Source organism: Neolamprologus brichardi, chromosome 20, assembly GCF_056152115.1.
Source record: "Neolamprologus brichardi isolate AB-2024 chromosome 20, ASM5615211v1, whole genome shotgun sequence".
In the NCBI taxonomy this organism is placed as follows: Eukaryota; Metazoa; Chordata; class Actinopteri; order Cichliformes; family Cichlidae; genus Neolamprologus; species Neolamprologus brichardi.
Window position 1 is genome coordinate 17406898 of NC_142123.1, and position 18197 is coordinate 17425094.

Consider the following 18197-nt stretch of genomic DNA (forward strand, 5'->3'; position numbering starts at 1 on the left):
TTTAAAATCTAAAACAACATTGTCCGTAGCCTACTGTTGTTACCACTGTCCTGTTTGAAATCTAATGAGAGAAACTGGTTATTTTGTCATATGTGCATGTACCGATATTGAACCCAAGGTACTAACTAGCTAACTGACTGGATGCCCATTAACCTTATAACTCATGTTGTGTGTGTGTGTGTGTGTGTGTGTGTGTGTGTGTGTGTACACAGAGAGACAGCCAGGTTCATATCGGATATGAGGAGTTTTTTTCAAAAAAAGAAGCCACATTCAGTTAAAAGTGTAAGATCAAATGATCCATCAATAAAGGATAATGTTGGATGAGTATTTCAATATTTATATCCTTTATCAGAGCATGTGGTTTGGTTATTTGCCTTTTGGTTGAAAGTACTCTGAGAGAGGACTTTTTTTTTATTAGAGATTTTAATAGTTTTTTTTTTTTTTTGAATTGAATACAATCTATTTGTGTATGATTGTCAGTCCAAAGATGGAGAAAAAAACCCAACTAATTTTACTCGTACAATCTGGAAGTTGTGTTCTCCCTATATTAAAGCTGTTATACAGAATCTGCTAAACAAACTGGGTTGTCAGCCCTGGCACTGCATTACCATATTGAGCTTCAGTCAGAGGAAGTCACGGTTGCCAAAAACTTTTTGAAGCTCAAGAGTGAGGCTGGTGCCATTCCAGATATGTTAACATTGTACAATCTTCTGGATAATCAGATCTTCCCCACACTGAAAACTGTTATTCAGGTTGCCCTAACAAACCCAGTTAGTATGGAACGCCAGGACTGCCATAATGAATTAATTAAATACACCATTAAATAATTAATTAAATGTGGCAATAATTAATTAAAATCGGAAATAATTAATTACATAAATATTTATGACACGTGTAATTAATTAATTATTGACACATTTAATTAATTATTGACATATTTAATTAATTAATGACACATTTAATTAATTATTGCCACATTTAAATAATTATTTAATGGTGTATTTAATTTATTTATTTTGGCACAGTTGACTCCTTCAGGTCTCACCATGAAATATTTTTATCTGTCAACCTCACCCATCAAACTCAGGGGGCGGGGCTAACGCTGATCGAGTCAAAAGCATTGCTTTGGCCTGGTGGCCATTGTTTTTAGCACACAACAACCAGCATGTGGAAACTAACAGAACTGAACTTTGAAAAACCCTGTTTGTGTGTCACCAAATACCGTTTTAATATTTTTTTAGCCAAGAATGGTAGTGGTTTAATCTTCATATGTCTGGTCTGTTTGTCAAGATACAGCCTCTTTGCAAAAGTGCTTCGATGATTTCGGAGATGTTTGCCCCGTCTCACGGCAAAGCGTGGGATAGACACGTTCGCCTCGCAAGCAATCGAGCTGTTATTACCACCGACAAAGCGCAGGCCCCGGTACACAGCTGTAATAACCCCCGCTGACACTGACTTATTTTACTGAGGTTATATTTATCGGGGTTTTATTTCCTGATGTTCTTATGTGTCCTACGTGTTTCAGTCGCCAATTCTGAATTATAACTAACATTAAAAACATGTTTAAGGAGGAGAGAGAGCAAATAAATTCGATTAACAGCTGATCTTTGGGTTCTTGTTCAGTCATCAGTGTGACCTGCGTATAAACGCATAAAAGAAATAACGTTGGTGTTTCCGTCATGTAGTAACTGCTGGCTTTAACTGTACAAAGGTTGTTCGACACTATGACACACATACAGACTTCATGATGTTCGGCTAATATTTTTATTGTGAATATTAATCATGAGGGTAAACGGACCTGTACACCACAGAGCGAGGTCAGCATATCCACAATATCTTCAGCTCTATGAGTTTCCCAGCTGACTAATCTAACGGTCATCTACGAATATGTCACGGCTCATATCAATATAATTTTACAGAAAATCATCCTTATTACTGCCAACTATTCCAGAGACGTGAAAATCTACAGCATAAAGAACAAAACATTCAGAAGTCTCCACGATGTGTTTCATAGTTTGTAACAAGCCTTTGACAGTTAAACATAACATGACCGAAAAAGAAAAAAAAAGAGAAAAAAAGAGAAAAAAAAATCACAAATTATATGTTAACCTCATTTATTTTTAGTTAAGTAAACTCTAAAAATTCTAACAGACAGCTGGTGCTTAGAATACAGTTGAATAACTATTAAAAAACAGATGATATAATATTTCTGTCCAGGTTGCAGTCTTCATGATGAACACGCTGTTGCAAACTCTGCTCCTCTCGGTGGAAATGCGCCTACTCTTCTCTTTCTTTAAAACATTTTATAAGTCAGTTTACTCTCAAAATTCAATGTTAAATCCAAAACACACCAGATAAAGAAAAGCGAATGGTTCAGTCTAACACATGTGCCAGTGAACCATTAAACGTCTGTAAAACTGTGCAGTTATGAAACGTAACTTTACCCTCAGCCAAACCGATTTGCTCAGTTGTAAATAAAACAGCGAAGTAAACGTGACCCGACAGACAAAACCTGAGTGAATTAAGTCCAGCAATTCTTGCCACACGATGAAAGCTCCGTCTGCACATGATGGAAGGAAAGAGGGGTTAGCTGTAACAGGTGTACACATTGATAGTGTTTTCAATTTAAAGTGCTTAATTATTTGTCTCCAGATTTGCAAGGTGGTGTGAATCACTGGGTTGGAATTATAGTGTGCGTTTGTCAAGGGAGTAGGAGAGAGTAATATTCCACCAACACAATAAGGAAGGCAATCCTCCGGGTCCGTCTGCAGGCCATGGGGGAGTAGCGCTGTATCATCCAATAAAAATGAAATTATTCTTAAATTTGATGCCCAATAATAATGCATGAAATTAGGTAGTGTAAATCCTCCAAGGGATCCGTGTTTACATAGGTGGTCTTTTTTTATTCTATGTGTTTTGTAGTTCCATATAAACGGCATAATGATGGCATCAAACTTTTTGAAAAAAGATTTGGGCAAGAAAATTGGAATATTTTGGACCAAATACAAATACTGCGGGAGAAATACCATTCTTATTGAGTTCACTCTCCCTATCAATGAGATAGGGAGTGTCCTCCAATACTGGATGTTGTTTTTAAGTTTCTCCAGTAGAGGGAGAAAATTTTCTTTCATTAGGGAACTGTATCTTTTTGTTATTATGATGCCCAAATATGTAATTTTTTCGTAAGTTATTTTAAATGGGAGGGATGTAAGCCATTCTTTGCTTTCGAATTTGATGGCCAATACTTCACTTTTTCCCCAGTTGATCTTGTAGCCGGCGAAGGTACTAAATTTGTCAATAACGGAGAGGATTGCTGGGAGGGAAGTTAGGGGTTTTGTTATGTATAGTAAAATGTCGTCAGCATAAAGCGATATAGTATTAGAAGTGTATACTGTATACCATGTATATCAGGGTGAGTTCGAATTGTCTGTGCCAGGGGTTCCAGAGCCAGAGCAAACAATAATGGACTAAGAACACATCCCTGTCTTGTCCCTCTGCTGAGCTTAAACTGAGTTGATAATGTTTGATTTGTAAGAATTCTGGCTGTGGGGTTCTTGTAGAGTAGTTTTATCCAAGAAATGAAATCTTGTCCCAGTTGAAATTTCTCTAAAACAGCAAAGAGATAGGACCACTCCACATGATCAAATGCCTTTTTGGCATCTAAGCTAAGTACAAGTAGGTCCTGTTGCACCTTGGGGGAATAAATTATATTAAATAAACGTCTGAGATTATAAAAATAATTCCTGTCTGGTATGAAGCCTGTTTGGTCTGGATGTACCAGTTTATCTATTACCATATTAAGTCTACTCGCTAGTATTTTAGCCAGGATTTTTTGATCTGAGTTTAATAAAGAAATAGGTCTGTATGATCCCACTTCCTCCAAGACTTATTTTTGGGAGTACTGTAATAATTGCTTCATTCAAAGTTGGTGGTAGGGTGCCCACTTTGTATGCATGGTTGTACAGTTTAGATAGATATGGAACAAGTTTAATCTTGAAGTGTTTGTAGAATTCATTCCCTAACCCATCTGGACCTAGACTCTTGTCATTTTTTAATAAACCAATAGATTTAGTGATTTCTTCAGTTGTAATCTTGGCATTCAAAATATTGCGATTCATCTGATCTAACACAGGAAGATCACACTTATCTAAAAAATCCTGCATATCTTTAGGCCCTGCAGTGGGATGAGAGGTATAAAGAGATTCATAAAACTGTCTAAAGTTATCATTAATATCTTTATGCGATGTGACCAGGTTTCCATTACGTGATCTAATTTTGTGAATCGTTCTGTCATTTTCTAACTTCTTTAGTTGTCTAGCTAACAACTTGTGTGGTTTATCCCCAAATTCAAAATACTTCTGTCTTACAAAAATGAACACTCTATTAATATTGCTAGTTAATATCTGGTTTAGTTTATATTTTAATGCACAAATAGTGTTGTACTTATCTAAAGAGGGAGCCTTTGCATTGTTAGCGTCCAAATCATGGATTATTTTTTCTAATTTTAACTGTTCTAGTTTATTATTTTTATTCCGTGAAGCTTGATATGATATTATGGACCCCCTAATATAAGCTTTAAACGTTTACCATAATATGTCCGGTGAGGTCTCGGCATTATCGTTTATATCGAAGAATAAAGAGGTCTGAGAACTTATATACTGTTGAAATTTTAAATCGCTAAGTAGTTGTGGGTCGAATCTCCAATTCCTGTATGCTTTAGTGAGATTACTAAGTGCGAAGGAGCAGGTGACAGGGCAATGATCAGAAATAATAATATTGTGGTAGGTTACATTAGGAACTAGGGAGAGCATTTTTCCGTCCACCAAAAAATAGTCAATCCTTGAATAACTGTTATGTGCAGGAGAGTGGAAGGAATACTCTCTGCCTGATGGATTTAAAGCTCTCCACACATCACAGATATTCATATTGTTCATGTATGTTTTGATAAAGTTGCTACCTTTACACGATGTAGTTCTTTTGGAGAGGGATTTATCCAAGTATGGGTCTAACACTAAGTTGAAATCGCCTCCAATTATTAAATTACCATTAGGTATATCCGGAATTAAGCTGAAAACCTTTCTGTAGAACTCTGGATCATCATGGTTAGGCCCATAAATGTTCAGTAGGGTAATCGGAGTAGCGTGCAGCTCCCCGGTCACTAATACATATCTACCATTCTTGTCAGCTATGGTTGAAGTATGCTTGAACAGGGTATCTTTCTTAATTAATATAGCTACCCCTCTAGTTTTAGCGGAAAATGTTGAATAATACACCTGTTTAATCCATCTACACCTAAGTTTATTGTGAGCCGCATTTTTCAGATGAGTTTCTTGTAAAAAAATAATATCCGCTTTAAGAGATTTCAAGTGTGATAACACTTTGCCTCTCTTAACAGGCTCATTTACACCTTTGACATTCCATGTACAAAAGGTTAAATCCACATTCTTTACATTTCCATTGTCTTGCATTTGAATAAATTAAGGCGGATTAATTCTAGTACTTTCCATACTTATGCAGTCAAGATATGGGCCCCAACCCTCGCCCCCCCACCGCCCTAGCCATGTATAACCATAACAAAATAAGACAAATACGTAAGCGATGCATCCCCATCCGTGCATTCCCAGATGAAAAAAAAAACAAAAACAAAAACAAAAAATCTAAAGGGATGCTATAACAAAAACTGAGCTTACCAAAATACTTTATCTCAAAACTTCCTCTATCCAATGTAGCTCCATAACAAGTTATAGTCTCTTTACATCAAAATAAATACGTGTCACTAGGCCAGAGGCTGAGCTCTGATTTATCTACCTTATGCCGCCCTTTTTAAGATCCAAATTTTTCTTGTGCGTAGCGGCGTGCTTCGTTAAGATCCGTAAACACCAGCTCCGTACCATTGTATGTCACCCTGAGTTTAGCAGGGTATGGAAGTCCATATCTGACTCCGGGTTGGTCTCGAAGCAGGTTTCTTAATGGAGTAAATGCAGCACGTCGTTTTACCACTGCCCGAGGTAGATCGCGGAAAATCTGAACGTGAATATCTCCAAACTTCAGATTCTTTCTGGTAGAAACTTTTCGTAGTATTTCTTCCATGGTGTGGTAGTAATGTATCCTCGCGATCAAGTGTCGTGGCGGGGCTTCATCTTCTGGGGTCGCTCGCAGGGCTCTGTGTGCTCGGTCCAACAGCAGAGTTTCATCCAGGTCCAATAGATCTCGTAACAGCTTTGTCACAAAATCTCTAACCGCTGTCCATTTTCTCTGCCTTCAGGTACCCCGGCTAACCTTATATTGTTCCTCTTTGAACGCCGTTCCAGGTCAATGCATTTTTCAGACAATTGTTCCACTTTGTTAGAAAGTTGTTTGACTTTTTCTTCTAATTTCACCACGGAGTTTGAAGTATTTGTCGCCGATTCTGATAAATCTTTCAGCTGGACATTATGGTTTTCCATTACAGTTCTCAAAGCTGAGATGGTCTCATCATTTTCAGCCCTCAGCGTTGCAATTTCCCCGCGTAGGGTATCACAAATGTCTGCTTTCATTTGAGTTATCTTGGTATCCAAAGAAGCAATCGCTGACAGCACTTGTTTGTTACCTTGTGTATACTCCTCAAATGCGGAGATGGCTGGCGTGCCGGTCTTAACACCGTCATTTTCAGCCGAGGCCACGCCAAAGTCGGTCGTTTCGGTCACCGCTTGCTTTGGATTTGGTTTTTTTGGTGGCATTTGGAGAAGAATGAACTCTTCACAACCCCTGTATTACTTTGTAGGAGAAAAATCTATTACTTTGATGATTATCACAATTTCATCAAATCAGGTGCAGGAGCTGCTGGCACACACGTCTTCACCCTTTCATGGCCTATCCGGAAAATTTAACTTGTGACATGAAGCCAATGTTTTATTTTCTAATCAAACCAGAAAGGTTTAATGAGCAGATGGGTTTGTCTCGCATTAACTGCCTGGACACAGAGGACATTGAAATGCAGCTGATTGAACTGAAAAGCTCGACTCTGTGGGGGTCAAAGTTTGCAGTACTACAGACGCAGCTGGAATCCACAGCTGTGCGTGTTCATGGAGCTTGCATTTTCTCCTGCTGGACATCACTACCTGACAAGTTTAACTGTCTTCAGAACATTGCAGAGGCCTTTATTGGCAGTATTTGGCTCTACATGTCTGTGTGAGCATATTTTCTCTCACATGAGTGTCATCAGGTAGTTTGAACCCTGGACACTCGGAGACCATTGTTGTGAGGAGACCATAAATAGCATTTGCATTTTCTGTTGTACAGTTCATTTGCTGTTATGGAGTTCTTGTTATGGATAAAAAGTGTCTTTTTTTGTTTCAAGATAGCTGATAACTATTTGCTGATAGCTGTTATGTAAAGTTGTTCTATATAGTGTGTAACTGTTAATATAGAGCGTTATTAAATTTATTGCTAATGCAATTATATGGCACATTGACTTCAGAGGAAATTTTAGATGGCACTCATCATCAAAAAGGTTGCCTACCCCTGCTGGAGATCAAAAGATTTCGAAGTGCCCCATTAACTTTAATTCTTGCCCTTGGGAAGCTATATAATGCGTGAATGACCATGACTGATGAAACCCGAACTTCCCCAGAACTTTATATAAAAATTCCCAATTAAACTGATCAAAAGCCTTTTTGGCATCTAAACTAATAAGAACCCTCTGATTTTTACTTTTAACTACATAGTCAATTATATGTAATATTGGAAATCCCTCCGGTCCTGGTGATTTATTTGTTTTTGAGTTTGAGATAGCCTTCTTAATTTCAATTTCGAATATTTTGTTGATTAAGTTTGCATTTTGATTTTCAGTCACCTTTGGTAAGTTGAGTGAGTCCAGGAAGGATATCATACATTTATCATCTACTCTAGATTGTGCATATAGTTCTTTGTAGAATGTTAGAAAAGCTAGCTGGATGTCTTCCAATTTATACAGTATACTGTTCTTTTGAGGTTTTTTCATTTTGTAAATTATCTTTTCTAATTGTTTTTTTTTACTTATAGGCTAATAGTTTTGCTGATTGCCCTCTTGTCTCATAGTAGGGCTGGGTGATATGGCCTATAATCCATATCACGGTATAATTTGAAGCATGTGCGGTAACAATATATATCGCGATATATTCTTTTCTTCTGTATAACGTATTTTACACACTATAAGACACACTTAAAATCCTTTAATTTCCTGAAAAATCAACAGTGTTCCTTATGTATGAATTCTGGTTGTGCTTACTGACCTCGACAGAAATCTGTCAAAAAATGTTTTAGTACGACTTTGGTAAGCTATGAAGGCGCACCGCTTAATGCATTGCCGGAGCATTACGGTTGCCGTAGTCAGGAGCCTTGCGGAGTAATCTGGGTCTAAAACTCTGTCTGCTTCAGGTCCCAAAGTCAAACGAACACTGCGGCATCACTGAGAGTTAAAAACCGTCTAAATTCTTTCATCTTTAATAAAATGATCAGTGTTGCTGCTTTACCAGGTGTAACAATTAAGTTTAACATCCAGGCATCCATGAAAACAGAATATATTAAATTCAACGGAGTTAGAAGTTAGCAGGAATTTAGCTTGCTAGTTTCCACCTAAACATCATATGCCATGTTTTGACTGAAAGATTTCTGAAAAAATTAAAAAGCTATCGCTTCCAAAATAAATTAAGACAGAAAACTAAACAGCAGTGACTTTTGTAGGGTTACTGAAGTTGGACTAGCTGGTATATAATGATGTCCTATGTGATCGCTAGCAAAACAGCTATGTTAGCATAACATTAGCACAGTGCAGCTGAAGGATGAATGCTAACTTTTTTCCGCTCAATAAAAGTTAACGTGAGGGTTTCCAGTGGTTAGGGACAAACGCAATTGCATGGAAGGATGCTATAATTGGTCCGATAAATCCATCACTCCTATACTACAGTTATCCACACTGTTAAGGTCTTTTTGGAACATAAAAAATAGTCCAATCTAGAATAGAATGAATGCAGGTTAGAGAGAAAAGTATAATCCTGTTTTATGGGATTTAAATCTCTCCAAACATCTATAAGCCCTAAATCCTTTAAAATGTATTTAACATTTTTGGTTATTTTGTTTAGTCCTGGGTCATGTAGGTTTGAAGATTCTAAGGATGGATTGAGTCGAACATTGAAATCCCCTCCCAAAATTACAATGCCTTGTGTTTGAGTTTTTATGTATGTTTTGTATTCATTTGTGTTCTAGTTTAGCTCATCTAGTTAATTTCTAGGTTGCAGTTTAGACCTTTGTTTCTTAGTAGTTTTTGTCATCTCCCCTATACTAAGTCTCCTTGGTCCATGTGTCTACCTGTCCTTGTTGTCAAGTTTGTGTCATGTCTATGTCTCCATGTTTCCTGTTTATTTTAAAAGAGTCTGGTGTTCTTTGTTCATTGTATCTAGTTTCACTTCCCCTGTCCTGTCATTAGGTTCATGTGTGTCACCTGCTCTTCTTCCTTTCCACTTCTCCTGATCATCCCTGTGGGTATTTAGTCCCTGTGTTTCATTCAGTCTGTGTTGCGTCGTCTGTTACCATTCCTGTCACTCTAGCTATATGTACTGATTCATAGTTTTTCAGTCTCTGTTCTGGTCATGTTCATAGTAATCTGCTCCTGTCATGTTTTCATAGTCTTTCATGTGCCAGTCCAGAATTCTGTTCTTTGCTTTTTCATGTCATGTTCATAGCTCATAGGTACAGTTCAAGTTAGAGTCTTAGTTTGTCTTAGTCTTTAGTTGTTTCCCAGTTTAGGCTCTTTGTTTAGGTCATTGACATAGTTTATGTTTGGTTATTTTTGCTTTACTGTTTACTGGCCCCAATAAAGGCTCACTTTGAGTTCAGTAAAGGTTTTGCCTCCTTCGTCTGTGTCTGCAACTGGGTCCTCCAAACACCCTCCACACGGTCTGCGCCCACTGATTGTGACAACAACAATCAATTCAATCAATTCAATTCCTAAGACCTGGCGTCCACATATGTGGACATCACATTTTGGGTTATTTAGACCAAAATATTTAATTTTGCTCTACAAGGGCCTGATACACACTTACAAGGACATTATGCTGCTACTGTTCTATCAAAATTTTAAACGAATATCCTCATATGTGGCTCTCATTTTTCTTAGGAACAAAAATCAGGTAAAAAAAAAATCTGGTAATTCTTTGTAATTCTTTCTTTACATTCATCGGGTCCCAATCAGCCCAAATATCAAAGAGAAATTAAAAATGCATGCCGTGGAAGAGTTCAGGTCTTAGGAGGTTAAAGAATTTTAACTCTGATCCTGGGGGAGCATATATATTAATAAAAGTAATCAGTGTACCTCCCAGGTATCCCTTTACTAGCACAAACCTCTCCTCCTTATTCCTTATTTCTTGAATATATTCAAAATTTAGCCTGCTTGATATTAGAATTGCCACACCCCTTTTGGAGCCCTAAGGACAAGAAGGTGAATACTGATTAAATTTCCATTTCCTAAGTTTTTCATGCTCTGGCTGTGATAGGTAGGATTCCTGTGAAATGCCAACTTCTTTTCCTTCTCTTTTTAATTTTGACATTAATTTTGCTTCTTTTAATGTGATTCCCCAAGCCATTTACATTGTATGACACTACTTTGCTTACGAGACTGTATTTAAAACATTATGTGATTTTAAGCTCTGTAAATAACAAGAAATCGAAAAGTACACCCCTGGGGGGAAAAAAACCCAAACAAACAACACGTGTGAAAAAGAACACTATAAAGCAAAAACATACAATCACATTGACTTCCAAGAACAAAAACACTATATTAGTTGTAATTGGTGAGGGAAAAGCTCTTCTATCCACTTGTGGAAGAGTGCCCTCTTCAGCCCAAAGGCCCAAAGCAGAATGGTCTGTAGAGTCCAGCTCACTATGCATATGAGTGACCCAACTTTAATCTACTTTTATATGCTCATGTTATGAAATTATCAAAATATATAACTAAAACATCTTTATCAATATAGTCTGTGATCTCAGTTACTCTTAAATCTCTATAGTCCTAAATTTACCTCCAATATGATGCTCCATCTCAAGTAGCCTAATTACCCACAGTCACACTGGTGCCTAAATGCCTGAAGACGCTCCTTGAAGCCCTGCTTTTGGATCATATTTCACTGTTTCTTCTTCACACTTGTTTGCCAAGTCTGCTGTCTTATTTGGTCCAAGAGTGTAGCCCTGTCTTTCACGTCTACCGATAATCCTCTCTTCACCATATTTGTAGTCGCTTCTTGCACCGTGTTGTACATCACTGCTCCATCACTGTAGTACACGCTCAGCCTGGCCGGGAAAGGGGACTGAAAGTGGATGTTATTGTCCCAAAGCACCTTCTTTGTTGCATATTCTCTTCTTCTTCATTGTATCTCCGGAGCATAGTCATTGTCCAAATGTATCCTGGTGCTTGGAAAATCAAGCACCCTAGCCTGCCAAGCCTTCTTGAGAATATCTTCCTTGGTACGATAACTTGCGAATTTGACAACAAATGAGTGTCTCAGCAACAGTACTGGGAGCTCTTTCAATCCCCAGCGCGGGGGGAGAAGAGAGACCCAATGTCTTTTCCAAAAAAGTCTCAGATGGAAATGTGTCCTCTTCCCCTTCCTTCACGACGTATATTCTGAGATTCTCGCGAAATGAACATTACTCTAGATCCATCAGCTTTGTCTCATATCACTAATTCCATAAGCAACTCCTCTTAAAACCTAGATTCAAGTTCTCCACTATGCATCCATCTGCTTCATCAAGTCTTTTGCCGATTTCATTCACATCCTCCCTTATGGCATTAAACTACTCATTTGTGTCTTTTCTGAAAGCACGCAGTTCTTTTAATATAATATCCCTAGTAGGGGGGAGGTCTTTCACATTAGCATTTGCATCAGGTTGCTGCTCTTCTTCCATATTACTACTAGCTTGGGATGAGGCGTCTTATCCCACTTCTCTACGTTCACTTATGTTCTTTTTCTTGAGTTTTCTGGGCATTTTTGTTTTGGAAAAAGGTATCCAGCACTTACAGTCCAAGTTTTTTAGGTTTCAAGTTAGATAAGTTGGGGAAAAGAGTAATAAAGTTGGGAGTGTTTACTCTACACAGCCATCACTCGGCCCGACAGACCGGAAGTCTCATGGTCTGGCTTTTAACACGCTTTGACCAAAACATTTTGGTTTTAACAGCCTTAGTTGTAGTTGTTGTTAAAGTTGTTTTTATTGACTTATGTCATCTATTTCTATAAATAAATTTGACCTTGACCTTAACCTTCTTATGGCTTCTGACAGTGCTTCTTGTGCTTGTCCAGCTAGATCTTGGTACTGGTACTTGCTTTCACTGATCTGTGAAAAGCACAGGGTGCCAGTGGTGGGCCTGCCAGTTCTATGGGAAATGCCAATTGGGTCCCACAATCTGGCCAGTGAGCCAAGGGGCCATTTCATCAGGCCCTCAGGTCACCCTCATGAAGTCTGTTTCTGATTGTTTTTATCAGAGAAAATTATAACAGTGGTCAACTGGAAGTCATTTTGTGGGGCTCTGACATTGTTTATTCTGTTCTTCCTCAATTATACTTCCTTATGACACAAAACAAAATATTAAAATGACAAACTGGAAATGCATACTTCTTAAACCTCTCCTTTAAGCAATGGATAAGTTTAAATCTAGATCTTTAATAATATGCTTAAAGGAACACATGCTTGCTGACAACAACTGTAATTTTTTGCAAAGTCACAGTTATTACCAGATCATTCTTATTTGCTGTCATTTCATGATTGTCTCAGAAATTGCATATTCATCTGAATCATACGAACACCATCTTAAACATGAGTGTGGCAGGGGTCTGGTCTGTGGCTCTGCTGCAGTGGAGGGGTGGTGCATTGGAATGGATTTCATCAGGCCATTTCACCGGAGTGCACGCGGCTATTGCTTTGTATTAGTTCTGATGGATTATGCAAGGGGATACCTGGAAGCAGTGCTGCTGCACACCATTTCTGCAATGAGTGTAGCGCAAGCGCTGTTTCAGGTAATCTTGTGATAATGACTGACCAGGGCATGTCGTTCATGTCTCGCACACTGGAAGAGCTGTATGAATTACTGGGCATTAAATCTATTCGGACCAGCATCTACCACTCTCAGACTGATGGGGTGGTGAATGGATAAGACTTTAAAGTAAGTGATTCGAAATTTCATTCAAGAGGATGAACGCAATTGGGATTGCTGGTTAGACCCTCTGTTGTTTTGGAGTGCAAGAGGTGCCCCAGGCCTTCACGGAATTTTCTCCATTTAAGTTGCTGTTCTGTGGCTCTCGGCAGGAAGCCACGGGGGATGTTGGACCTGATTAAAAGTGGATGAGCCATACAAATATATAGAATAGAATAGAATAATCAAAGAGTTGAATGCGCATGGGCAGAAATGTTGAGAGTGCAAGCAACACAATGCGAGCAAGCGCAAATGCAAAAACTGATCGAGAGGAGCTGCTATTGTGTGTGTGTATGGATAATAGCAAACATTGAAATACATTTTTTGCACACAGCAATGAATTTTTTCACTCAAATTTAGCTTTTCTTCGCTCAAAATAAATTTCTCCTCAAAATGCAACACTTGCACCTGCAAATTATTTTTACGTGCGCTCAGAATAGTGGCACAAAAATAACGCCATAGACTCTCCCTATTTTCAGTGACGCAGAGGCTCGAGAGAGTGGCTGAGTACAGAGTTGAGTGGAGAAGCAGCTGAAAAGCTTATCTCCCAACATAAGGAAAAGAAAGGATGTATTGTGCAAATAGAGCACAACAAAACTGTCACCTGAGGCTACATGGGGTCCATTCATTTCACAATGAGATTGAAGTACATGTGAAAGTAAAAGGTATTTGTTGTCTCTTACCTCATCTGTGACCTGACCTCCAAAGGTAACCCAAGTTCCTGCAAAAGAATAAAAACATTACACTTTCTTCGTTTGTGTGTGTGTGTGTGTGTGTGTGTGTGTGTGTGTGTGTGTGTGTGGCACATGTTGTAGCAGACCTGGCCTCCAAAGTTCCAGCAACGTAAAAATAAAATATCAAAATCTCTCTGTGTGTGTGCAAACACATGCTTTAGCAGACATTATGTAATACCTTTTATTTGCTCTAAACATTGGACAAAATTCTGATTGGGCGAACATGTTTAGGCTGTAAATATTACTATTCTGCCCTCACTAGGGTGTGAAGCTGGTTTCTAGCTTGGCAGATAGCTAACAGGTCCACAATAAACATCCAGGAGTCAGCGGATACGTTTTAGATGTTTACTGTTGAAGCACTGTAAAACTGGTACAGAAACAAAAATAAAATATTACATTTCTGCTGTAATTGCATTTTCTTTACAACATCAGACATTAAGTCCTGCACTACAATGTATATAACACATAAACACAAACTTAACCAAACCCTTTCACTGGTTATTAGGCCCACGCATTTAGCGATTAGCTTAATGCTAACATTACATGGGAAATCCCATAGACGGGCTAACGTGTTATCATCGCGGCCGTTTTTCCTCACAAAAGAAAGTTTTCCACATAAACCTCTAAACTGCTACACAAAACTCGCGGGAAAGCTTACAAAACAAATAGCAACTACTTACAGGCATGTGCTCTCTCAGGCTCAGCAAGAAAAAGTGAACAAAAAGTGGAACAGACGACAGTTTGTCTAACGGACTGTTTTTCACTGGTGCGGTACTACGGCAAGTCTGCTGGTACAAAAAACACACACCCAAATTATCATGCCTGCCTTAAAGGGGCAGTACACTCCCCGCATGGTATAGAGTACTATACCATTATGTCCCTCTGAGTAACAACACAACTTCAGTGGCGGGTCTCGAATACACCCTGGGGGTGCCTCCTTGAACAACTCTGACCTCCACTTTCCGGACCCTGCGGTCTAGACCCGGAAACGTATTTACCACAAGTCCTGTGGGCCATTGATTTCGTTTAGCCTCCTTGTCCTTCAGGAGCACAACATCTCCAACTTGCAGGCTGGCTTCTTCTGCTTGCCATTTCCTTCTTGGCTGGAGTGTCGTCAAGTACTCTTGACGCCATCTTTTCCAGAATGAATCCGCAAGACTTTGAACTTGCTTCCACTGACTTCGGTAAAGATCCTTGAGGTTGATGTCTTCCAAGGGAGCAGACACGGAGTCCACCTTTTGTGTTAAAAGCATAGCAGGGGTGAGTATGGTCGGCATGTCTGGATCTGACGACACAGGGACTATTGGCCGGGCATTCATGATGGCTGCGACCTCTGCCATCAGCGTGGTGAGCACTTCGTGTGAAAGACTAGGGGAATGCATCTTGAGTAACACGCTATCCAAAATGCGGCGAGCCATCCCTATCATTCTTTCCCTTGCTCATGATAATACCGCACCAACAAGGTAGCAATGTGGTTGCTTTTGGGAATGATTATGGGATGTTTCTCTTCCCATGAGATTGCAGATAATGACGTGCGGCCACCAACTCTCAGTACACCATCTGAATCCAAGAAAGGGTCAAATTTCCTGAGAGGACTGCGTTTTGAGACAAGCTCTCCTTTGAACAGGCTCTTGAGTTCTTCTTTGAAGGCTTCGTGCTGTACAGTCTGTACAATTACTGTTCTTGCCTGTGTACACTCATCTACCTTCGTCAAATCTCCCTCCAGAGTCTTAGCACAGGATCTGACTTTCTGGATGAGCTTTGCTATGCCACATACAAGTGTCTTCCAGCTGGAAAAGCGCTCAAACCTGTGTGAACCAAGCTGTCTTTCAGAAGCTCCTGTAGCAAAGGTTGCAATCAGTGTACGCACATCTGCATCCCTGTCTGGTTCAACGAGCTCAAAGAACTCTGGTGGGGTAAGTGCAACTCTCTCGTCGTTTTCAAGAAATGATGGCCCAGAAAACCAGTTTGTATCTCTCAACAGTGCAGCTGGAACTGGTCTGGTACCATGGTCAGCAGGATTGTGTTCTGAACTGACAAAGTGCCACTGTTCAGGCTGCGAAGACTTCCGGATGCGTGCTACTCTGTTAGCAACATACACATAAAATCTCCGGTTGGCGTTGTAGATGTAGCCCAGCACAACTCTGGAGTCGGTGTAAAACTTCACTGTGTGGATTTCAACATCTAGCTCATCCCTCAAGATATCAACCAGCTCAACCGCTAGTACGGCCGCACAAAGCTCTAGACAGGGCACAGTATGGGAATGCCGGGGTGCTAATTTAGATTTCCCCATGCAGAATCCTACAAGACAGTGCCCTTCATCATCAACTGCCCTGAGGTAGGCAACTGCAGAGATGGCCATGGTGGATGCGTCGCAAAAGACACATAACTCCTTGTGCCGTGTGGAAAGCAGGGAAACAGGTAGGTATGGCCTTGGTATGTGAAGTTGCTCGAGTGCCTTCAGTGAGTCTCTCCAAGACTTCCATTGTGCCACTTTTCCAGCAGGTATTGGGGTGTCCCAATCGCAATGCTCAGCGCATAGCTCTCTGAGTATAACCTTGCCCTGGACTACTATAGGACTTGCAAACCCCAACGGGTTGAATATGCTATTGACTGTGGAGAGAATACCTCTACGGGTAAAGGGCTTCTCCTCCTGGGAGACAAGAAAGGTAAAGCTGTCGGTTTGAAGGTGCCAGTTGAGACCTAAGCTTCTCTGCATAGGCAACGGATCCACACCTAGCTCTAGGTCTTTCAGCTCTTTAGCACGTTCCTCAGGTGGAAACGCCTCCACTACTATGTCGTGATTGGAGGATATCTTATGTAGCCGTATGTTGGAATCAGCCAACATCTCCTTGGTTTCCTTCAGGACTCGGATGGCATTGTCATCGGTGGGGAAGGAAGCAAGACCATCGTCCACATAGAGGTTCTTTAGAACAAACTGCTTTGCCTCTGCACTGTGGTCTTCCTGTCCTTGCAAAGCTGCTCTTCTCAAGCCGTATATGGCAACAGCGGGAGAGGGGCTGTTGCCGAATACGTGCACGGTCATCCTATACTCTGTGATGCGCTTGGTGGGGTCATTGTCCTCGAACCAGAAGAAACATAGGAAGTCTCGGTGATCATGGCGGACTTTGAAGCAATAGAACACCTGTTCTATGTCTGCTGCCACCGCTACAGGTTCCTTGCGGAAGCGGATGAGGACTCCTAACACTGAATTATTCAAGTCAGGGCTACTCAGCAGGATGTCATTCAGTGAGACACCATCCTGCTTTGCGCTGGAGTCGAACACTGCCCGTACCTGACCTGGTTTTCGTGGATGATACACTCCAAAGATTGGTAAATACCAGCACTCCTGTTCACCAGTGGGTGGTGGTACTGGTTCAGCATGACCTGCCTCAAAGATCTTCTGCATGAAGGCAATCATGTGTTCTTTCATGTCTGGCTTCTTCTCCAGCATGTGCTGTAATGTCAAAAGACGCTTGACTGCTTGGGCTCGGTTGTTAGGGAGTTTGTGCCTTGGTTGCCTGAAGGGTAGTGGTGCCACCCAACTATTCGAGTTGTCTATGAAGACCTCGTTGTCCATTATTTCTAGAAAGAGTTTGTCTTCCACAGACATAGCAAGTTTGTTGTTGTGTGGCGTTTGCTGGAAGACCCCTTCACCAAGGCCATCTTTCCCATCAAACAGGATTTCGGATGCGTTAGCTCCTGGAAACTGACGATGCTGCTCTGGAGTGTCAAGCTTCTCTTTGATGTGGAGACTGTTAGTGCAAGGGTTGAACAGAGATGGACGACCGTTACTCAGCACGTTGCACCGATAGACGTTTACAAACTCTGGTTTGTGAGCTCTTCCGAGACAAACCTCTACCACAATCACCCATCCCAAGTCGAGACGCTGGGCGTAGGGGGCATCGTGGGGCCCATTGCATCGTTCTCGAACCTTGTGTGCCTGTGGTACATCTCGACCGAGCACGATCAGGATGCTTGCTGATGGATCTATAGCCGGGATTTTATCCACAACCCACTTGAAATGTGGATAATGTCTGGCGATCTCAGGTGTGGGGATTTCAGACTTATCATCAGGAAGCATGTCACATTCGATTAAGGTGGGGAGTGGAATGTGAGTCTTACTATCTAATGACTCCATGATGAAATTGTTAGCCCGGCGCCCTGTTGTTTCCATAACTCCTGAGCAGGTCTTCAAGGTGTATGCTGCCACGCCCTCTGTAACTCCAAAGAGCTCAAAAAACTCTGTTCTTGCCAAAGAC

General features: G+C 40.4%; 1 protein-coding gene across 1 annotated transcript in view; it reads right to left on the reverse strand.

Annotated features, from left to right (window-relative positions):
• Positions 1–18197, reverse strand: part of LOC102794584 (voltage-gated potassium channel subunit beta-2-like) — a 235649-nt gene that overhangs the window by 188855 nt on the left and 28597 nt on the right. Inside the window, exon 4 of the mRNA XM_087833517.1 lies at positions 13885–13922. Coding sequence (XP_087689643.1) covers positions 13885–13922 — 38 coding nt within the window. The remainder of the gene's footprint in view (positions 1–13884; positions 13923–18197) is intronic.